At 36.6% G+C, this 24,630-nt stretch overlaps 1 protein-coding gene across 1 annotated transcript; it reads left to right on the top strand.

Moving 5' to 3' along the window:
• Nucleotides 1–18,067: 18,067 nt before the first annotated feature.
• Nucleotides 18,068–21,053, top strand: LOC121248038 (zinc finger protein NUTCRACKER-like). Its single transcript, XM_041146393.1, has 3 exons — nucleotides 18,068–18,520; nucleotides 18,674–19,070; nucleotides 19,743–21,053. Exons 1-3 carry the CDS (start codon nucleotides 18,409–18,411, stop codon nucleotides 20,605–20,607), a joined length of 1,374 nt encoding a protein of 457 aa, XP_041002327.1. The 5' UTR covers nucleotides 18,068–18,408; the 3' UTR covers nucleotides 20,608–21,053.
• The last annotated feature ends 3,577 nt before the right edge of the window (nucleotides 21,054–24,630 follow it).

The raw sequence follows: 24,630 nt of genomic DNA, 5'->3' as shown, positions 1-24,630 counted from the left end.
AATTTCAGTTTTATTGTTTAATTTTCAGATTAATTAAGATTGTTTAGTTTAGTTGATTCTTTGATTGTTAATTTCAATTTGTTTGTATTTTACATTTCATTTCAACACTCAAAAATTCAAAAATATGAATCTAGTCCATGACTAGTACCATTTTCATTCTTGTTGTACCCTTCCATCCATTGCACATACCATCATTTTTATTTTCTCTTTATGAATATTTTCACCATTTTAAACAAGTTTGATTTTAAGTAACTTTTCCTGAGGAGACGATCTAGAAATTTATTCCTAATTATTACGCGACATCCTCCTGCATTTGGGATAGCCTTTGTGCTACTCATTTTTGAGTGAGTCAAGTTTTTGGCGCCGTTGCCGGGGAATAGTTGCTTGACGTAAATTTAGACTCATTATTTTTTTTTTTTTATCTCAAATGTTTCTTTCACTATCTGATCTCTGATTACATATTTCACTTGTCACCTATTACTCAGTCACTTGAACCTTACTTATGCTATTTGGATTGATGTTTAATGTCATGGGTGAGAGACAATTCAAATAGGTTGGTTAGAGTTACATCTTGCACTGAGAGTAGTATACACAGCCCAGAGACAGATAGCTCTTCTGTTTTCTACAGAAGAGGACATTGAAATTGAACCAACCATGGTTGCACCTGCACCACGAACTCTTAGGGATTATTTGCAGCCCACTTGCACGACTATACCATCATGCATTATTTTATCTGATGATGCACCTAATTTTTCTATTAAGCATGGCATGATGTCAGTGATACCTCAGTTCCACGGGATGGATTTTGAGAGTCCTTATCAGCTCCTAACAGATTTTGAGTTGGTCTGTACTACTTTTCTCAATAGAGCCACTACTGATGAATTTATTAGACTTGGTTTATTTCCTTTCTCTTTGAAGGATAAATTGAAGATTTGGTTTAATTCTTTGAGGCCTAATTCTATCTCTAGTTGGTCTGATATGCAGTGTGAGTTCTTACAAAAATTTTTCCTTTCCAGAGAACTCAATATTTACAAGAGCAGATCAGCTAGTTCAATCAGAAATCTGACGAAACTTTTCAGGCTAGTTGGGAAAGGTTTAAGGAATTGGTGAACATCTGTCCACATCACGGTTTTGAATCCTAGAGGTTGGTGAATTATTTTTACACTGGTCTCACTCTACAATGCAAGTAGTTTGTTCAGACTATGTGCAATGGAGAATTCTTTAGCAAGGAACCTGATGAAGCATTACCATTTTTTGACTATCTTGCTGAGAGCGCACAAAAATGGAACTCTCACACTGATCGAGTTTCATTGACAGCATAGCCACTGAGGACTATTGCTGGTGGGGCCAGATATGAGCTTAAGGAGGACACTGACGTTCAAGCCCGAATAGCTGCATTGACTAGAATATTAGAGATCATGGAGATGGAAAAAGTGAAGGTCGTGAAAACAGTAGAGACATGCTCTATATGCGCTGATTCAAACTACAAGACCTAAGATTGCCCGATTATGCCAGTATTTCAGGAGAGTGGCTCTGAGCAGATGCAATCAGTGAACTGGGTAAATAGAGCACAAAATCAGCCTTTTTCCAATACATATAATCCCGGGTGGAGGAATCATCCAAATTTCTCATGGAGGAATGATCAGCCTGGCCTGTCTCCACCACCTTCTCAGCAGCCATTTCATCAAGCTACCCCTCAGCACCAGTATCAGCCATATCAGAGTTCTCAAAGCTATCCTTTTGTAGCACCTCCAGGATTTTAGCCTCATGTAGCTACACAGAGTTCTCAGCCTCAATCATCTGTGAAGAAGTCTCTAGATGACAGTATGGCACAGATGGCCAATACACTTCAGCAATTCTTGCAAATTCAGGCCACCACAAACAATCAGAATACTCAGACCATAAATGACTTACGGGGCACCATCAATAAAATGAGCACGACATTGAGCACTCTAGAGAAAGGGAAATTCCCAGCACAGCCTTAGCCTAATCCTCAAGTATACCGGAAACAACAACAACAAGTGCATAATGTCTCAGGAGAGGTTTTTGAGATAGCAAAGGCCGTTCTTACTTTGAGAAGTAGAAAGGAAGTTCCCCAACCAGAAATGACTATGGACACACAGGTAGTTGCTCCTACACTTGAAAATACAATAGAGACTGGTGAAGCTGAAAAAGAGCAAGAGGTAGTGAGATCAGAGTGGAAAAAGCCTGTGAGTGCAAATGCTGAAACTAGTAGGGGGTACCAACCTGTGGTTCCCTATCCTCAGAGTTTGGCAGCTGGCCAAAAGAATAAATATCACATTGAGATTTAGGAGATTTTTATGCAAGTAAAGATTAATATTCCACTCTTGGATGCCATACAACAAGTTCCTTCGTATGCAAAATTTTTGAAGGACTTGTGTACAGTGAAGAGGAAGCTGAATGTAAAGAATAAAGCTTTCCTAACGGAGCAAGTTAGTGCATTGATATTGAGCGAGACTCCTCAGAAGTTTGGAGATCCCAGCTCTCCTCACATTTCCATTATAATTGGTGAGTCAAGCATTGGGAGAGCTCTACTTTATTTGGGGAGTAGTGTGAACTTACTACCATTCTCAGTGTATGAGCAGTTGGGATTAGGTGAGCTAAAAAAGACCTTTATCAAGCTATAGTTAGCTGACAGATCAGTCAAGGTGCCGAGGGGTATTGTTGAGAATGTGTTGGTCCAGGTGGACAAATTTTACTACCCAGTAGATTTTGTAGTTCTTGATATGCAGCAGCCAGCCACTACTATTTACCAGGCGCTTGTCATCCTTGGGGCGCCCATTCCTTGCTACCTCCAATGCACTAATAAACTGTCAAAGTGGAGTGCTGAAACTCACATTCAGGAATATGACATTGGAAATGAATGTGTTCAATACTTGCAAGATGCTTGGTGACTGCGACGAGTCAGAGGTGCATGCTGTTGATGTGATTTCAGAGCTTGATGAAATAAAGAGAGAGGCAAAGGAGCGAATGAAGGCCTTGCATGACAAACATCTTGTCCCCGATAAGAAAGTGCTCCTCTACAATTCAAGACTGCATCTTTTTCCAGGAAGCCGAAATCTCGATGGAAGGGGCCATACATTGTAAAGAAGGTTCATCCTCACGGCGCGGGAGACATTGTCAATCCGAAGAATGGCAATTACTTCACTGTCAATGGACAACGTCTAAAGCCGTTTCTGAAGGTCTTTGATCCACACGAAGAGATCTTGCTTGTGCAAGATTTCAGGGAAGTGTTTTGATCTTTTCACCCTTTACAACTTTCTTTACTTGCATTTTGTTTTTTATTTGTTGTTTTGCTTTGATTTTATATTTCATGTTGATTTGTTTTTTGTTTTGTTTTCTTATTTCTGTGCACTTTGTTTTCTTTCGTTCGATTCATTGAGGACCATATCTTTCACTAGTTGGGGGTAGCGTGTGTACACATATATATAAAAAAAAAAAAAAATTGCATTAATGTGATGTGCATTGATACACATATGATTGACACACACTCCATTTATGGTATTTTGTGAAATCTGAGCATCTTGGTGGAGTAGTTGAGCGGAATCATTTTGTGAAGATTTATTTTCAAGCTTAAGCATAAAGCATGATTTTGATGTGTCATATTTTGTTGATGTGTGGCTTGAAACACCGGGATGCTATACTCATTGATATGAGACTTGGTGAGATTTTTGTAGAATGAAGGGCAAATTTTGAAGGACATTTTGCACATGCTTACATTTGTAGTGTTTCTCAATTTACTGTTCATTGATTTAATATAGGAGAAGTAAACTGCAGGACTACCTAGCCATGTTTTCCAACAAAAAAAAAAAGAAAAGAAAAAAAAAGAAAGAGATTTGAAAAGAATAAAAGAAAAGGGGTGGGGGGGGGGGGGGCGATAAAGGCAGCTTAGTGAGACTTCCTAAGTAAAGCGCTAGAAACAGTTACCTAAGACTTTGGGGGTTGAGTGTTCAACATTTAAAAACAGAGCTGGCGTGAAAACTGCTAGTCCATTGAGCTTTGAGGTAGTTAGAATCAGTAATGATTAATCTTAAAGTTGAAAAATCCTATGACAAATCATGGCTAGTAACGAGAAACACACAACCAGTTTAGCTCCACACACACATTTGAGTTCTGGGACATTTGCCTCAATTCTATGTAAAAGATTGTTGAGATAGTCTTGGTGGGTATAGCTCTTGGGGGTGAGTAGTAACGTGTCACTTTTTTGAAAATTCAGAATTGTGTTTGATTGTTTCTGTTTGGATTTCGATCTTTATGCAATATTCATCTCAATTAATTTTCATTATTTTGCTTAAGAATTAGCAAAACGCTAGTTGGGGGGTGTGATTGAGCTGAATTATTGCATATTTGATACATTTAGAACTAATATATTTTATTTATTTTATTACTTTATCATTGGTTTTAGATGAAAAAATGGTTAAGATGAATAAATCCAAGTTGTGATTTAAATTGGTTAATAGCATGATTTATGTTTAATTTTATAACTTGTGATCTAATTGGACAATGTTCATTCACATGCACAACATATTTTTGATATTCTATTATTCTTATTTTATTTTATTTCTAATTTCTATTGTTTTATTTCTAATTTCAAATTCAAAGGACTTTCAAGTGGGCAAGACGTTGGAACACCTAAGAACTTTCAACGAGTGTAGGACCCTTCAAATAAGGAAAATGATGGGGTTTAAGAGTAATTCGGATCAGAGTCCAAAATGTGTTAGGAGATAGAATGGACACACTTTAGTATTTTAATCATAACATTCCGCTCAAATATCAGATTGATACAATTCTTGATGTGTTGGAATGCTATCTTAAAGGGTTACAAATTTGTCTCTAATAAGAATTTGCAAATTCAAACTTCTCAAGCACGTACATGGCTGCCAAGTTGAGGCAAAAAATTTAAGCGATTTTTTGTGCGGGAATATGAAGACATTAGGGTTTCTTTCATACCCTAATTAAGCATATCATTAGCACGAAATTGGAGAGTTTTGGAGAGCAGCACCGCACATTTGAAGAACTCTTCCAGGGTCCAATGCCGCTCCAGCCGCCTCCTCCATTGCCTACCACCTCCATCTCCATCTCCATCTCCATCTCTTTGGCTTGCTCTTTTCACTCTCTACTTTTTATTTAATTTTAGGTTAAAGTTTATGGAATATTTTTGAGATTTTTGGCTTAGAAGTTTTGGCAATTTATTTGCTGTTTATTTACTTCGGGTTATTTATTATTCTTGCTCTTTTAAGATTTCATTGAACAATGATTACAATTGCTATGGATTAATTTTGAGAATTTGTGATTTGAATACAAGGATGAACCCTAGAATCTTGATTTTGGGATTTTTCAATTTTTAGTTCGTATTTTGTCAATTACTTTCTAATCTAGTTTAATTCTTAACTTAGTTTTATTAATCTCTTAGTTCCATTGCATATTAGATTGATTAAAGTTTAATTAGGACTTAAATAATTTCAGTTTTATAGTTTAATTTTCAGATTAATTAAGATTGTTTAGTTTAGTTGATTCTTTGATTGTTAATTTTAATTTATTAGTCTTTTACATTTCATTTCAACACTCAAAAATTCAAAAATATGAATCTAGTCCATGACTAGTACCCTTTTCATTCTTGTTGTACTCTTCCATCCATTGCACATGCCATCATTTTTATTTTCTCTTTGTGAATATTTTCACCATTTTAAACAAGTTTGATTTTAAGTAACTTTCCCTGAGGAGACGATTTAGGAATTTATTCCTAATTATTACGCGACATCCTCCTACACTTGGGATAGCCTTTGTGCTACTCTTTTTTGAGTGAGTCAGTAACTGTAAGAAGTTTTCTCCCATTTAGTGGGCTTGTGAGGAGCAACTAACAGAATAAGAAAAGAATGCTCAACCCAGAACAAATTGGCCCCTCGGCCTAGCTCGCAGGTAGACTTTCTTGGACGCAACCCCTATATTGGAGCAGACTACAGGGGGATGAGACTTGTCATCTTGGAGATCCCTCGAACAACATTTAGTCCTTGAGTACCTGTTCACATGAACGAGCGAGAAGCAAGGGGGACCCTTGATCCTCTGAAAGGTGATATTGAAGGACCACCGAAGACACCAGTAGAGTAAGGCAAATTGGGAAATTACGTCGCATTAATGACACCACTATTCGAGCAACATGCCACATTAGTAACGCCATCGTAGAGACACGCCGCATTAAAGCATTCTGATAAAAGGAATAGTAAAAAAGACATGGGCTCAATGGTGGCAGGCACGATCTGTCCCCCCAGACTCGGTATAAATAGCAATTTCTAGGTTCAAAAAATCTCTCTAGACTCTCTCATTATTTAAAAACTTCCAAAATAACTTCTTTCTTCTTTGTTTTCACAGGTCCAACTTTGAAGACCTGAGTTACTGAAACCTAATCCAAAGACGTATGAAACATGATGTTAACAATAAGTAATATCTGAAAATTGCTCAAACTAACACTAAAAATCGGTTACAAAAAGATTAATCTTGGAATGAAATGATAAAAAAAAAAAAAAAAAAAAAAAAAAAAAAGACATCCCTAAAAGTCTTTTGTGATTGAAATTTCTCACTCAGAAGAAACAAATTTTGGTTAGGAAAACAAGTATTTGGGGACAATCTTTTGTAGTAGTGTTCAAGAAATTCTTTACATACATGACACATGCATGGCGATTTAAATAATTAAGAAAAATAAAGAAAAAGAAAATCAATTTATCTGGAGATATGTTATAAGGCATGCTTGTGAGTGAAATGAGATGAAAATCTTATATTAAATGTTGAGAGTTTTCTGGTTTTGGTGGGTCTTTTGTTGGATTTGGTTTTTTTTTCTGGATTTTGGGCAACTGGGCTTTGGTTATTTGAGAATGTTTTGTAAGTTCTCTTGGAATTGCACGGTATTTCTCCGCCATAAATAAGAGGTTTTTCAATAAAATTGGGTAGAGGTTACTCTTGGACATGTGACCTCGACTCTTAATTAAAAAAAAAAAAGAGATGAAAATTTTGTGAATAAAAGTAAGATAGTTTATGAATAGTAATGAAATAATTTAAGTTAATGTTTTATGGAGTTTTGAGAAAGAAGAGAGATTCACTCTTTTTAGAAAAAAAAATAATAATAAAGGAGAAAGGAGAGAAAAAAGTTGAATAAAAAAATATTATAAAGTTAAAATATTGTTAGAATATAATTTTTTAATATTTTTGTTTGGAGATTTAAAAAAAATGACTTATTTTTTATTTTTTGTTTTAAAATTTGAAAAAATTATAATAATTAGTTTAAAAGTATTTATGTTTAAGTGATATTTGAAAAAAATCAGATAAAAATTTTGGAATGATTTTTTTTTCAAAAATACCCTTACCATACTTGGTAGATAGAAGTTACAATCAATTTGGGAACTAGGAGAGATCACAAAGATCTCTAGTACTTTCGATCTGTAAACTAATCATTTTGTTTCAAAACGGTCAAGCGATCATGATCAAGTGAAAAGATCTTCTTTCGAATGTTCCCAGTCATTATTAGTGAAGAGGTTTTGAAGAAGCCAGCATCTTTTTCTGTAAAATTGAAAAAAAGTATAGTCTCATTTAGATGTTGAGATAATATGAAATAAAAAAATTTGTAAATAGTTATAAAATAGTTTATAAATAATAATAAAATAGTTTAAAATAAGATATTTTATGAAATTTTGAAAAATGAGAGAAAAACAGTTAAATAAAAATTTTATAAAGTTCAAATCTTATAAAAATATAATTTTTATTTTGAGATTTGAAAAAAGTTGAATTGTTTTTTATATTTTCTTTAAAAATTTGACAAAGTTGTAATGATTAGATAATGATTATAGGAAAAAGTTGAAGTTTTAAAATTGAGAAATATTTGTGTTAGTGATGTTTGGATATTGAGATGAGATGAGATTTCGTCTCAACATCCAAATAAGCCATAGTCTTTGGGCACTCTTCTTTATTCCATACCAATAATTCAATGGAATTATAAACATATATAATGATTGAATTTGCATTCTTCTCGCCTAGCTTGCATGTATGTTTTTATCCATAGTACTGGAACTTCAGTGTTCATGTCATTTGATGGTAGCCTCCCATGATCTGATCAGCACCATTAATAATTAGAAAATAGCAAAAGATTTCCCTTAAAAATGCCGCTTGTACGTACTGATTTTCTTATATAAATACTTAAATATTCTTCATTTGGGCATTATTTGGAGTACTCTCTCTCTCTCTCTGTGATCTCCCCAATCTATCTCAATTGGAAGAAGGGTTCGATGGTCCCTACCTCTTCTTCTCTATAAAAAGGATAATCTGTGTGTTTGATTCATCACCATTATAACAAAGTCAAGAGAAACCATGAATTAGAGATCAGTTGGTGCTTTAGCTTTGCTTTCCAAGCAAAAAGAGAATCTGTGATCTTCTTATACGGTATTCATGCCTGCATGCAACACCATTTATTATTTGAGCTTTATAGTGGCCGCCGGTGGTCCCATGACAGTAATACAAGCCATCAAAGTGCTGAAGTACATCTAAATCAGAGTAATTATGAGATCCTTTCTGAATATGGATACATATTATATGATACTCACATCTTATCATGCACGAAATCATGTCTTCATTCATGTCATTATTAAAAATAGTCATGTTTATGTAAATAATTAATTTTGATGACACGATATTCTGATTTTGAATGAAAATACCATATTGTCCATATACATATACTTATCGACTACCTAATAATTATTTCTCAAGAAATATTCAGTATACAATCATATGATTCTTATTAATTAAGGAGCCATCGGTAATTTCAAACTAATTAATTATTGGTGAAATAGTACTTTGCTTTTCCTTTCTCTAATTGATCTTTTGTTTTGTATTTTTCTGATTGATGATTTGCTTTTCCAGTCGCACTCAAATATAGCTGACAGCTAGATCATTTTAAAAGTATTTCCACCAACAAGGCTACCTTTTTAATTTAATCAGTATTATGGTCCGTGAAAGACAAAGATCGAGTTAGCTAGCTAGGGGAGGTTAGCTACTGATGATCAGCTGTTCGTTTTGGGTAGAAACTAGAATCTATAAACATCCAAATACTAGGTGACATATACATGCTTTAGCTCTACTCAATCTAATCTCGATCCATGCATGGCTTTGTGTAAAAAACAAGGTTGAAATCTTTAACCCATTTGTCTTGTTCGAAATTGTTAACTTATTTGATACTGATCACATATCAATGAGCTAGCAATTTCCCCTCCCTTTATTATAGTTAAGGAAAGTACAAACGGACAAGAATTTGTCTGCCCTTTACGTTCTTTATAAGCCAACAACAATTTGATGAATAAAATGTCCAACTGCGAGCAAGCATTCTCTGCGATAAGATGTAAACAATATTTCCTGTTAATGTTTTCACTTGACATCTAGTTTTATCACAAGTCACTTTCATATATGATTTCAAGAGAACTGTTACAGATACAAAGAAATTATATAAAATAAACAGTTTTCAAATTGATGTGATTTCATAGAATCCGTTAGAACTACTTTATAATAAACCACCACCATGACTAGTTAGGTATATATATATTATTTATATATTAATCCATTTGGGATCGAGCTTTGCATCTTTGAGGCTACCGACATTATCTCCTAATTTTGATTTGAAAGTAAACGTAGGGAAGGGGAGCAAAGGGAAATGAAAACGGTAGAATTTTTATATAGTTATTAGCCCTAAAGGGTTCCACAAAGTACAGAACGAAGCTCCATTAATATTCGAAAGAATAGTCATACCATATACTATTTTAATTTATGCATTGAGCAAAACGCAATGGGTTCCCCTAGGATTGCGCCATCTGTATACCAGATAATGAAGAACATAAATATAGATAAAATAAAATATGAATAAATAAACAGGACTTGAAAAAAGGCATATATTCTTGATCAACTTTTGACAACCCAAAGCATGTGAGTTTCTTTAATGGAATCCAGGATCGATGCAAATCATCTAGTCACCTTTAATATTTGGGTATTCTTTTTATAAGAGTAAAAAACTAATCTGAAACAGCAAGTTTTCCTGTCTTTAGCTTGACCGAAAGCTCTTCTATTTGAATCTATAATAGGGAATGAAGAAATTAATAGCCATTCTAATCTGAACTACCAAAGTGGTTCTCTGAGGAGTTGATTTGGAATTTGGGGCTTGTCTATGTCTGGAAATTAGGAAATCCATCTGGTTTCTCGCTTGAATTAATTACACATTCTATTATAAAAAAACCAGTCTAGCTAGCTTCTCCGGCTCTGCGTTTCCAAGAAACAAACATACCCTCGGAGACAACACTTGATGCTTTTTGAGAGAGAGAGAGAGAGAGAGGATTTTGGCGTAGGAATCTTATAACGCCTCGAAAGTTGAAGCTTTTGGGCGAGTGTTGGAGGAGAGAATATCCAGGGGGACACAAGAGTTCAACAGCAAAACTCCAAAGATATGTAAGTAAACAAAGTTAGAAAGCAAGAACATCATTAGATTATGATTAAGGGTAAGGAAAAAAAAAGTCAGCCCACAAGGGTACGACTGCACACTCGCACTCCCAAAAATTCACTGCCTTTGTCAGCTGGCTGTCTTTTAACATGTTCCTGATCTTTCATGGTAATCTCACACTATATAATTAATGATAATAATTAAAGAAAGCCAGCTTGGGCTTTTCCAAGAATATATATATCATTTAATTCAAAACCATGTGGCATCTTTCCTCCCGCTAAGAAATTATATTGATCAGAAAGACTTTCTTTAATTTATATATGCTGTATTTTATGGCTAGAGTAATATCATTAAGGCCTCGTTTGGTTATGAGATGAGATGAGATGAGATGAGATGAGATATTTTTGTTGAAAGCTGAATAAAATATTATTATAATATAAATTTTTAATGTTATTATTGTTTTGATATTTGAAAAAGTTGAATTGTCTATATAGAAAATAAGAACATATACAGAGAGTTTTGAATGGAAAGATTCAACCCACTTTCTATTCATTCTGCAGAGTAGATATATACATGATTCGAACTCTATTTTAGGAAATATACAGACGTTATAGCAATAGCTACACACCACTAATTACAAGTAATAAATTCCATGATTCTCTGCACTCGTTACAAAGGAAATAATTTTCAAAAAGCATTAATTGCAGAGCATAAAGTCTATGATTCTCGGCATTTATTACAGAAGAAACAATTCTCGGCAAGCTTGAATTGCAGACTTGGTTTGCTTGATTCTCGGCTAAATGGCAGCTTCATAAGTTGTCTAAGCTTTTGTCAACTTCCCTTATACGCTCCCGCAAGATTGTGCTTCCATCGGTAAGACCAATCTTGTTTCTTAGAAATTCTGTGCGTTGTCTTGACAGTGGCTTAGTCAGTAAATCTGCAAGTTGATCTTGAGTATGTACATGCCGAACATGAAGGGTTCCTTTTTGAACTAGATCACGAACAAAGTGAAGGTCGATTTGAATGTGTTTCATCCGTGAATGTTGCACCGGATTGAAGCTTAGATGAGTTGCTCCAAGATTGTCACAAAGAAGTGAAGGTGGCGCCATTAGAGAAAAGCCAAGTTCTTGAAATAGAGCAAGAAGCCACATAGTTTCAGATGCCGCATTTGCAAGAGCCCGATATTCCGCTTCCGTAGAGGATCGTGCAACTGCTCTTTGTTTCTTAGAACTCCATGAGATTGGATTTGAGCCTAGAAAAGTGATATATGCTGAGGTAGATGTGCGATCATCAATGTTTCCAGCCCAGTCAGCATCACTGTAGGTTGAGAGACATGAAACTGCAGATTTTTTAAGCTGAATGCCATGGAACAACGTTTGCTTGAGATAACGAAGAAGTCTCTTGGTTGCTGTCCAATGTGTGACAGTTGGCTTGTGCATGAATTGTGAGAGCTTGTTGACCGCAAATGAAATATCGGGACGAGTCAATGACAAATATTGCAAGCTGCCTATCACTCTCCTAAAGTCAGTACTATCAACAGCAGCGGTACCATCCATTAAATTAAGAGATGTGGTGATTGAAAGAGGTGTAGAGACATCCTTGGCACCAAGCATATTCGTGGTTTGCAAGAGGTCACGAATATATTTATGTTGGGATAGGAAAAGACCTGCACAAGTTGGTATGACTTCCACTCCCAAAAAGAAGTGAAGGGAACCCATATCCTTCAAGGAAAATTGATGTCCAAGTTTTTCAATAACAGAAATCACAAATGATTTATCACTTCCTGTAATAACAAGATCATCGACATAAACTAAGAAATAACATGTAATGGAATCATGTCGATAAATGAACAAGGAAGAATCAACTTTTGAATTTTGAAAACCAAGTTCCATGAGAGCATTCTTCAAGGCTGAATACCAAGCCCTCGGGGCTTGCTTTAGACCATAAATGGCTTTTCTCAATCGACACACATGATCAACTTTGGACATATCTTTAAACCCGGGAGGTTGCATCATATACACAGTTTCAGTTAACTTCCCATGCAAAAAAGCATTGTTTACATCCATTTGTTGTAATTCCCATCCATTGATAACAGCAATGCTTAATACAGATCGTATAGTAGCTGCTTTAACCATGGGGCTAAAAGTTTCTTTGTAATCAAGTCCAGGACGTTGATTATACCCCTTTGCAACAAGATGTGTTTTAAACCGATCTATTGAGCCATCTGCTTTCCTTTTTACACGAAACACCCACTTACAACCAACTGGATTATAGTTTTTGGGTGGGAGAACTAAGTCCCAGGTACCATGCCTCATAAGGGCAGTAAGCTCACTGGACATGGCTTCAAGCCATTGAGGATCTGATACAGCTTGACTGACACAAGTTGGTTCAAGGATGGGTGGAATGGGATGTTTTGTAACCATGTGAATCTGTTTGGGTTTAAAAATGTTGTTCATTGACCGTGTGACCATGGTATGGGTTCAGGAAGGGGGATTTTCTGTTTGGGTTAAATTAATGGGAACAAGGTCATGATTCGAATTTGACAATGAAGGATTGATGGGAATAGGATTTAAATTAGAATTTGATGATGTTAAATTCGAATTTAAATCAAGAGATTCTAGGGTAACATGTGAATTAGGAATAGCTGAAACAGAAAGAGAGGAGATATTACCTGGAGGTGATGGAGCGACAGCAGCATGCGGTTCCAAAATCACTGTCGGCGACGCAGGTAGGTGCGCAGGTGCTGGAGCAAATGAGGCAGCCGAAGAACGTGATGGAGAAGAGCCCTACGAAATGAAAGAGGAAGGCGACAAGTTGGAAAGGGGGCTTTCAGGATGCAATGGGCCATTGGTTAAGATTGGGCTTTTCAGTTCGTCGAATTGAACGTGCCATGAGATGTACAACTTTTTAGTTGTTGGGTCCATGCATTTAAAAGCATTTTGAGTTTGAGAATAACCCAGAAATAGGCACGGAATGGATTTGGGTTGTAATTTGTGAGTATTGTAAGGTTTTGTTAGAGGATAACAAAAACACCCAAATTTTCTTAGTTTTAAATAGTTGGGTCTTTGTCCAAAAAGGGCCTCAAAATGAGATTTGTTTTGAAGGAGTGGAGTGGGTTGGCGATTTATGAGATATGTGGCGGTTTGAAACGCATGGGGCCAGTAAGAGAGGGGTAAGGACGCATCATGGAGAAGAGTGAGGCCCGTTTCCACAAGATGGCGATGTCGGCGCTCAGAGATACCATTTTGTTGAGGAGTGTATGGTGCGGTGGTATAGTGACTAATACCATGAAGAGACAAGTATTTTTTTAAACCGATGAATTCACCACCATTGTCGAAGTACAAACTTTTAATTTTAGAATTGAAGCGTGTTTCAACAAGGTGTTTAAATTGGGGAAAAATGCTAGACACGCTTGATTTTGCAGCCATGGGATAAAACCACATGTATTTGGTATAATGATCAACAAAAAGAAGATAATATCGAGAGCCATCAATACCAATAGAATGTGCGGGTCCCCAAACATCAGTGTAAATAATATCAAGAGGAGCATGACTTCGAAAACTATTGGAACAAAATGGTTGTTGATGTGCTTTATTAATAGAACAAGAGGTACATGAGGATGACAATTTATTAATTGAGGGGTGGCCAAGACGCTTGTGCCATCCATCAATCGAAGTTCTTTCATGCACATTTGCAACCATTTTGGGAGGAGAAGCCACCAGTGAGTTCGGAAACACATAGATGCCATTTTCACATGCACCTCTGAGTAGTATCGCCCCCGTTTTATGTTCCTTCACAAGAAAATAAGACGGGTGAAATTCAACAAAAACATGATTTTGCTTAGTGAAGTGATATACGGAAATTAAGTTCTTGTGAACATTGGGAACACAAAGTGTATCACGCAAGAAAAAAGTTTTATGAGGTGAATGTAAGGCTAGAGAACCAATGTGTGAAACAGCCAAACCTGTACCATCACCAAGAACAACTTCATCAGTTCCATCATATTCAGAATGAATAGATAAATTTGTGAGATCACCAGTAATGTTGTGGGAAGCCGCCGAATCAATGAGCCATTTATTTTCATTGGCATGAGAAGAGGTAGCACAGTTGACAGTCACTTCATTTTTCTGCAACTGTGTACAGGCCTTGGTTGTGTGACCCAATTGATCACAAAACTGGCACTTAGGCTGGAAACGTGGTTTGGCTTACCCGATTGTTGAGAGAAACGGTGCTGGTTAGAGTTAGGCCCAAGAGAGTTGCGATTGGGTGCAGGTTGCTTTGAAGACCCATTTGACCGATTGAAGCCCTTCACTTGTTGTCCTCCATGCGAGCCGCTCCGTTTGCTGGTGAAATTTGCTGCAGCAACAAGCTGCTGAGTGGCAGCATCCATTCTCCTCAAATAGCTTTCATGCCCCACAAGCAAATCATGTAATTCCTCAAAAACAAGGGATTTTCCCTTGCCCGAATGGGAGCAGCAATTTCCCTAAAATCGGGACCCAAGCCATTTAGAACATAGAGAGCGAGATCGTCGTCAGAGATCGGGTGATCAATGAGGGCGATTTCATCAGCTAAGGCTTTGACAGCATGCAAATAGTCTGGAACCAATCGATTCCCACGCTGGATCAATGTGAGTTCTTCCTTGAGTTGCATAACTCTTGTACGCGATTTGCTAGCATACATGATGTTTAATTTTTTCCATGCCTCATGAGAGGTCTTGGCAGTGGCAATGAGGGGGGTAATGGTAGTAGATGTAGATGCAAGGATAGCACTTAGGATGAGTTTATCTTGTCTAACCCAATGGGTTTTCTGAGAAATGGAGGAGGAGGTGCCGTCGGATGATGGACACAGTAAATCACTGGTTACATAGTCTATCAGATCGTAGCCAATGAGGAGAGCTTCAAATTGAGCACGCCACTGTGGAAATGTGGAGGGTGTGAGTTTCTCATTGATTTGGGCAGTGATGTTGAAAACAACAAGTGGTGTGGTAGTGGAAGAGATAGGCTGTGTGTTTGGGTTGTCTGAGGAAGACATGGCTGCGTTGGATCGAATTCTCGTTAGAGATTTTGGTCTCTCTGATACCATATAGAAAATAAGAACATATACAGAGAGTTTTGAATGGAAAGATTCAACCCACTTTCTATTCATTCTGCAGAGTAGATATATACATGATTCGAACTCTATTTTAGGAAATATACAGACATTATAGCAGTAGCTACACACCACTAATTACAGTAAATAAATTCCATGATTCTCTGCACTCATTACAAAGGAAATAATTTTCAAAAAGCATTAATTGGAGAGCATAAAGTCTATGATTCTCGGCATTTATTATAGAAGAAACAATTCTCGGCAAGCTTGAATTGCAGACTTGGTTTGCTTGATTCTCGGCTAAATGGCAGCTTCATGAGTTGTCTAAGCTTTTGTCAACTTCCCTTATAGTTTATTATATTTTATTTGAAAGTTTAAAAAAGTTGTAATGATGAGATAAAATAAAATGAGATAATTTGATTTTATGTAACCAAACCAGCTGCAGCCCTAATTGTAGGCATTAGACCACGTAAATGCATGAGAATCCCCCAAAACAGAAACAAAAATAATAAAACCAACGTACATGAGTTTCAATCCTTATCAGCCACTCTATGTAGGTCATGTTTCAAATGAGCCGTATAAACATGTCAGCCAAAAAATCTGGAAAAGAAGAAATCCATTAAAGTACTGCCCCATGATCATGGCATGTAAGCTGCAGGAGAAAAGGCTATAAGCTGAGCATCTACCATTCCAAAAATGAACAACCAATCAAACCTACAAATTTCTTTCATGCATGATGCAGAGCTTATTTATTTATTTAATTTGGTCTTAAATCCCAGAAGATTAACATAGAATTAATGCAAGCTAGTCGTGTGAAAATCCTACGTACGTATGGTTTTTCTTAATCCATTGATACAACAGTACCATCAATACCATATATCAACATAACTTAGAATGCCATCCAATTCGAGGGCGAAAAATAGAGTCCATATACATTCGTGTATATATATACATATATATATATGTATGTATGTGTGTATGAGTTAGGCCGGATTGATCCATAGTAGTCATTCTGTCACCTGCAGGATGATAATTAGTACGCCCTTTAAATATATGTCTTGTTTCGTCGGTTCCCTTGGATTTACCTAGCTACACTGACAGTTGGGCACGTGCATGCAGATTTAGAGATTCCCAATGTATCATCTAGTTGATCAGGCCCTGGTCTTTAAAACATATTTAAGAAGAATTAATTAACCTTGATCGTGTATTAATCAGTATCCGACATGGGTAATTCACGAGTACGTACGTATACGTAGTTTTCACATATGATCAATCTTCGGCCTAGAGATCAAATGCCTTTTAACTTCCCACTTTGACTGAGCAGTAAACTGAAAGGATTTTTTGGTTTTGTTGAAAAATGAAAGGTAAATTAGATGGTTGTATGATTTGGATGGGCATGCCTTGCCGGTCGACAAACCTCATGTACACAATCCACTATATATATATATATATATATGTATATTCATATCTCTTGCTTTTCCCTGATTTTGTATTAATTTTTTTCATGGAATATCTTAGCTAGCTAGAAACTCGTACCCAACTTGAATCAGGGCGGGTGGCATGCATCACAAATTAAGTGCTCGATCTTTTATTTACCAGCACGTTCTTTTTAGGGGTGGGAGTAGAGTTAGCTAGCTAGGCCTCCGCAAGCCTAGCTAAATAGGAGAGCTATTAACAGTGCATGTCGTGTTTTGGATTAATGCAGGAACCAGCGATGATACATCTCATTCTGTAACTAGTTCTATATTAACTAGTTCTATATTATATATATGCAACAAATTAATATTAGACCTACATCCTGCCGAGGACGCGCGTCAGGTCCACACCTGATCACCTCTTGCACTTCTGATCTGAACATTACTAGTTCTTCCCAGCCAGGCGCTCCTCTCAGCTCATGCTGCTTATGTGCGGGAGAGAGGATCAGTCCCTAGGGGAGGAGTAGTCTTCCTTTTTCCTTAATTTCGGAGTACTCCCCACCTTGCTCCGATATACACAATGGAATATCATGTTTTCTTCCTAATATTTTGTTAATTTCTTCCAATGCTTTTTTGAAAAATTTGAACTATGTTTGTTCTCACGACTCTCTTATTATGTTTGTTGAAGCACTTTTTTCTACATATATAATGATGTTTAATCTAATAATAATATTTAATTAAATAAGTAAAGTCTAGAATCAAGATTTATATTCAAAATCTATATTTTAATCATGTATTTATTTTAATAGTATAATTAAATCAAAGAAATAGATTTTATTATTTATATCACCAAAAGAAAAAAAACGAAGAAATAAGGCTTCGTACTCAAAATAAATTTAGTTATATACAATGAATTGAACGAGAGTCGATTATAAAAATGAAAAAAAATGAAAAGGCAAACAAATTATGGGATAATCATTCCAAATAAAAGCTTGGAGGTAGCTTTTCTCCCGACCTTATTATATGTGTCATCATCATGCACCTTTTCTCATCAAACCCCTCTCCCTTAGTCCCCGCCAACTTTAACTTTTCACCGCCTCGCACAGCTGATGATCAGTAGTATTATATTCCACCTAAAAAGTAGATAATCAAAATGTGACTGCAGACATTTTTTTAGAGAGAGAGAGAGAGAGAGAGAGGGAGAGATCCAATCTTGCCTATATCATCAGCTTGAGTTGTTAGGGTTGAGAGTACTACTTGAGGCCAAAAGAAAGCAACTCCTTCTCTGGGGCTTCTCTTGAATCAGTCACTAGTCAATATTCAGTTTGGGACCGGAGCTTTACTTTTTCTGGGCTTTACCCAAAACAAAACCTTTCTTGGTCACAGATCATTGAAAGATACAGAGAAGGGAAACTTGCGATGCTAGAAAAGATGGCTGAAGAAGAACTTCCAAATGGTTTTGTCCAAAACACAATTGCTGAACCCAATCCTCCTGTCGCAAAGAAGAAGAGAAGCCTCCCTGGCACCCCAGGCAAGATTCTATATATTCTCAACATGATCCATGTTGCTTTTACATATGCCTCCCACTCTGTCTCTCTCTCTCTCTCTGATCTGTTATATATAATCAAGGTTATAGTAATTCATGTTTATCAAATGGCGATTCCCAATGAATGCTTTTCAACAGATCCTGAAGCTGAAGTCATCGCTTTATCGCCGAAGACCCTTATGGCCACCAACAGATTCTTGTGCGAAATTTGCGGGAAGGGTTTTCAAAGGGATCAAAATTTGCAACTCCACCGGCGGGGACATAACCTTCCATGGAAGCTGAAGCAAAGGTCCGTCAAAGAACCAAGGAAGCGAGTTTATGTGTGCCCTGAAACGACCTGCGTCCACCACCACCCTTCTAGGGCTCTTGGAGACTTAACCGGTATAAAGAAGCACTTTTGTCGAAAACACGGCGAGAAGAAGTGGAAATGTGAGAAGTGCTCAAAACGGTACGCTGTGCAGTCAGATTGGAAAGCGCACGCCAAGACTTGTGGCACTAGGGAATATAAATGCGACTGTGGGACTATATTTTCACGGTAATTTTTTGCTAAGATCGTTCATTATCGTTAATATTGTGGGTAGATTTATGGTGACTATAGGATATTGATATATATATTTCACGCCTAAAAGTAGTAATTGATCAGCGTTGATCAGATCGGGGAGAAAATTAAGGAGGCAAAGAAATCTATGAAATGATACTTGGGGTTTTAATATTTTTGTCTGTACGCCAGATATATAATAGAGCATCACTTTCTTCATGCAACAGTAGTGATCTACGGTCTACCAACTCAAAGAAGAATAATCAAGAAGCTAAATGGAGCATGAATGTGTTTTTTGTCGCTGTTATGTTATTGTCTGTTCTACTCTCTCTCTCTCTCTCTCTGTCTGTCTGTCTCTCTCTCTAAGAGGAAACAAAGAGGGGGACCCTGCTGCTGATAAATAACTAGCTAGAAAGACAAATTGTCGTTAATATTCATCCTCTGAATTTATCTTATATAGGAATGCTGTCTTAATCTTTCCTGTTATAACTTCTACCAATATTTGTGTGTTTGAAGTTGTCCCACAATAGGTTAATCCCCCATAGTTTAGGTCAAATACGATCATCTTCATGTCAGATTTATTATATTTTCTTCTGTTTCGGTTATTCTCTGCTTTTATCCATGCCTCTCCTAGTTTTTAATTTACATTTGTATCGTTTATGTGAGCAGGCGAGATAGCTTCATAACTCATAGGGCCTTCTGTGATGCCTTGGCCGAAGAAACAGCAAGAATGAATGCAGTATCCAACATGAACAACGCAGTGGCCGGCAATATCAACCACCAGTTCATGGGAATACCACTAGGGCCTAACATGACACAGCATTTGCCCTCTATTTTCAAGCCAAACGTAGGCAGTGATGACATAATTAATCCGACGACGCGGGGACTATCCCTGTGGATGGGCCAAGGATCCCAAGGCCACGAAGTAATGAGCACCAGCAATCTCCAAGGGATTCATCAACTTGGACCGTGTTCAGGGGCGATGTTTGCAGATCCATTCGTGTCGTGCTCGAATCCTCCACCATCAGAATATCATCTAAATTTGGTGTTCGGAACTAAGCTTTCTTCTAGTTCCACCGAAGAGCTATCAAGCACTACTTCACTTCCGCTAAGCGACGTGAAGGAGACTGGAACTCAGCTTTTAAGTGTTCCTTCCTTGTACAGCACCCAACACCAGTCCCATCAAACACCTTCAACAAATATGTCAGCAACGGCTTTATTGCAGAAAGCTGCTCAAATTGGCGCTACTTCAACTGAGCCGTCATTCCTTGGGAACTTTCGGTTGAAGTTCAATGCAGACAGTCAAGTTCAAGATGGTAACAAATTGTGTGGACTGTATGGCTCAAACACATTAGTTACTAATCTCGGGAACAATGCAGAAAAATCGGGAGGGGATCTGTCGCAGATACACCCTGCGAAACGCAGGCGCACGCACAATGAAGATGGTGCTGGAGGGCAAACTAGGGACTTTCTGGGTGTGGGTGTACAACCCATCTGCCACCCTTCATCAATCAATGGATGGATTTCGTCATAAGGGAATTTCATGGATTGCAGTGCGATGGAAAGTTGATAATAATAAAGTGAAGTTTGGAGTTGGGGAAAGAATATTTATGTATTGGTAACTTTGCAGTGAATGAAAAGAAGGCATTGAGTGCTTGATGCATGGGGGCAAAAAGTTCAGTGCTCAGAAAAATTTTAAGAGCTGAAGGAGGAAGATCCATGCATATTCCCTTGAACCCTTGAAAGCTGATCCCTTTTCAAAATGGTGGCTTTTATGCGATTAAAGGGGGTGGATCAGTACTAGTGGGGAAAAAGCAAGAGCTCCTTTTGGACTCCATTATTGCATTTTTTTTCCTATCTGTTATGGTTTGTTACTGCTTGTCAAACTGGGCTAGCTTAAAAGAAAATTTCCGATGGGAAAAAGCTTATATAATTCTAGTACATATAGGCTTTAGCCTATTATATATTGCTTAAAATAAACCATTGTAACTTTTTACTCGCCCAACCTTGGATAGTTTTACAATTAAAGACAATATATAGTAGCTATAATACATGCACAATACGGAGATAGGCACATTGAAGCTTTTGCATTATCCCTAGCTACTATAATGTAACCGTATTTATTACAAAAAAATTAATTATTTGCGTCAATTATTTCTTAATAAAATGATTATTTTCTATCAAAATGAGTTTATTCTTATCACAAATAGTCATATTCGACGTAAATAACTCATCATAAATATTGATTTTTGTTGTAGTGATTGCAAAATATATATGTTATGCATGTTTACCTTGGAATATGAATGAGCGGTAATCACTTGATTGCAACCTGTAAAATGATGGTGGCAATGCATATATATGATCTGAGGAAATCATATAGCCGGTGGGTCTGCTTTTCTTCAAATAACAGCCATCCAGTGAAATTTTGCCACGTAGTTCCTCTATTTCCAATCCCATATACTTGTTCCACACCTGATAACTGTGAAAGGATGTCCTTCGTGAAAAACCCTCCCTCCCTCCCTCTCTCTTCCACCAAAGCCTCATCCTCTCCCAAAAAGGAAGCCTCACAAGTCCAACTGCTGATCTGCTTGCCGGTGAGAAAGCCTCACACGTCCACTGTCGATTGGGTCAAGTGGATTTTTTTTCTTTCAAAAATTTAAATTTGATTGATTAGGGAACGATTAGGTGGGGATGGATTTTGTTTTCCCACCTGTGCCTTTTTGCACATGATTTTCCATCTGCATCGATTGAGTATTAAAATACACATGATTCTAATCAAGTCACTACAACAGAAAGGGTCTTTTGGGACAAAAATTTTCATCCCAAAATACCCCAATTTCGTCCCAAAAAAGTTTTTGGAACAAAAAAAATTCATCCAAGGTCGTTCCAACATCACTGTGCCAAAAGGTATTATGGAACAAAAATCACCATTTCGTCCCAAAAAATATCTTTCGGGAAGAAATTGAAAGAAACCGTTCGAACATGTTCGAACGGTGATTTCTTTTTGTCACGGTTGAAATTCGTCCCAGAATATCGTTCGAATGGAAACAATTTTAAGTTCGAACAGTAGTGACGTGTTTGAACGATTGTGAAATATGTTCGAACAAACATGAAGTCGTTCGAACGGTATGAATTTATATTTGTGTTCGAACGTTAAATGGTCAGGTCGAACGGTATATGGGTTCGAATAGTATAGGTTATGTTCGAACACGACTGAAATAAATGACGTTCGAACGTTGTGTGATTGTCAAACTCTACGAACATAAATTTCGTTCAAATATTATGTTAACGTTTGAATGCTATTATCGTTCGAACATAGAGTTCGAAAGTTATATGTTCGTTCGAACGAAATCTCTTCAATTTAAATCAATAATAGAAAACCAAATAGATATTCATAATATTTGAAAAAATACATTAGAAACTGTTTAACACTCACAAAAGTGTTATAATAAGCGCAAACTAAATAAATAATAGTCGAGATGGGCATTGTTCGTACATAAATAGATAATCCCAAAATCTGTACGTAAAAAGCCATCAGTTGCTTGGAGGCTTGTACTATTGCATAAGCTGCTGCATTTGGAGTTGCATCTGTCTTCTGAACTTTTCTTGTTGTTCTTCATGTTGTTTGAGGCGCATCTCCATATCTGCTTGTTTTGCCAATTGAGCCTCTAATTCATGCTGCCTTGCAGTCAATTCTTCGATTCTGGAATTCGCATTCTCTAGCGCTATAGAAGTCATAGATGCATTCCCAGAAGAAGAGGAAGAGGGACCAGGCTTTACACAGCGACCCAAACCCCTCAAATATCCTGAACGTTGACTCGAGACTTGTGTAAAAATATCAATATCACTTGTTGATGAATTTTGATCTAACGCAGATTCCAAACGTAGGGCAACCATTTTATTCTAGATATATATAAGATAAAGAATTAATATCGTCATAAATATTATAATATATTTAATTAAAACAGGTTATAATACTTACATAATTTTCACGGGCATCATGATGAGTCCACTCTCCATTACAATCAGTGTGCAATGCAGCATATAATTTTGTCAGATCATAATTAGTATCTGAATCTTGCTACAATAAATGTATTAAGATATAAAGTCATTATGATTCATCCAAATAATTAACTATATCCAATAAAAAAAATAGCAATACCAATTTCTTCTAAGATCTTGAGCCTGCATGATGATTAATCTTCAATTTTGATCTATTTGTTTTGTTTATAGAATTTCGCTCCTGCAAAGAAATTGAAAATATTATGAAGCGAAATGACAAATAGGACAAGTAAAATAATTAAATTTAATTATACCTGATATGATGGATCCTCAAACATGTCACAAAGTTTTTCCCACTCAGAAGGTCGGACATCCTGAAAAGGATGTTGGCGTGCATCTTCCTTCTTCTCAAACTTAGTATAATGCTCATGACACCTCGCCTTATATTTGCGAAATGCATTACCCATAAGCTCTTTCACAGTTTTACGCTCCTCTCTCTGACCAAAATTTAATTCGAAATCATCCTTGAAAAAAATAGTCACAAACACATTATCATTTATAATATTCTAAATTTAAGTAAAATATAGAAATTTATTCTACTAAATCAATGTTTTAAACATTACCAAACAACTCTTCTTGATAAGCTCTTTAACATCTTGGGGGACTTTCTTCCATGAAGTCGTTGCCAAAGGTGCGTAAGTTCGTGTAAAAGCACCCATATGCGATGCAAGCCAAGCTGCTGCTTGTCCTTCACCTCCGGTATGTTCGTCAGAAATGTTAACCTTGATCTTACCCACCTTCCGATATTTTTCCAACGTCACCCCTCTAGTGGTGCCTCGACCTTGACGAGATTGTACTGTAGACTCTATAAAAAATAACATTGTAATCAATTTCATTTATATATCTATTATAGGACCTTAATTAATAACTTTTATCAGTATTAGATTTTTACCTTGTTCTGTAGAGTCAATCTCTAATGGTGAGTCTGAATGAGAGCTAGGAACAGGTGGAGATGGGTTGCAAACTTCCTTCCTCTTTGGCGGCATAATTTCAAACTACTGATACATTCAATAAGTAAAATATTTGTCATCAAGTGTAATGTTAACACATAATTGGTCAATCATAATCTGTATCAGTTTCATTTGACAATTCGCTCTTATCATCTGTAGATACTTCAGATGATTCAACATTTTCCTCAATTGTCGCGTCAACAATTTCAGCCTCAATATATTCTCTATTTAATGGAATCATCTCATACTGGCTCAAATCCACAAACAAATTTAAGACGGGTTGACTCTTTTGGTATGCTTATTGAGTAAAGGAGTCATATTCTTCTTCATCTTGTCCTTCCGCCTGAGGGATAACATCATATATATTTCTTGGAGAATATTTTTGTACTACTCGCCATTGATTTCCTAACTTCGGGTCATCTAAGTAGAATACTTGAGATGCTTGAGAAGCCAAAATAAAAGGATTATCTTCATACCATTTTTTTGATGTATTAACACTAAAAAAATATTCATCATCACGGACTCCAGTACGAGGATTGCTTAAA

The sequence above is a fragment of the Juglans microcarpa x Juglans regia genome, chromosome 2D, assembly GCF_004785595.1.
Source record: "Juglans microcarpa x Juglans regia isolate MS1-56 chromosome 2D, Jm3101_v1.0, whole genome shotgun sequence".
Taxonomy (NCBI): Eukaryota; Viridiplantae; Streptophyta; class Magnoliopsida; order Fagales; family Juglandaceae; genus Juglans; species Juglans microcarpa x Juglans regia.
Note: the sequence above shows the minus strand (reverse complement) of the source record. Positions and strands in the feature narration are given on the sequence as shown.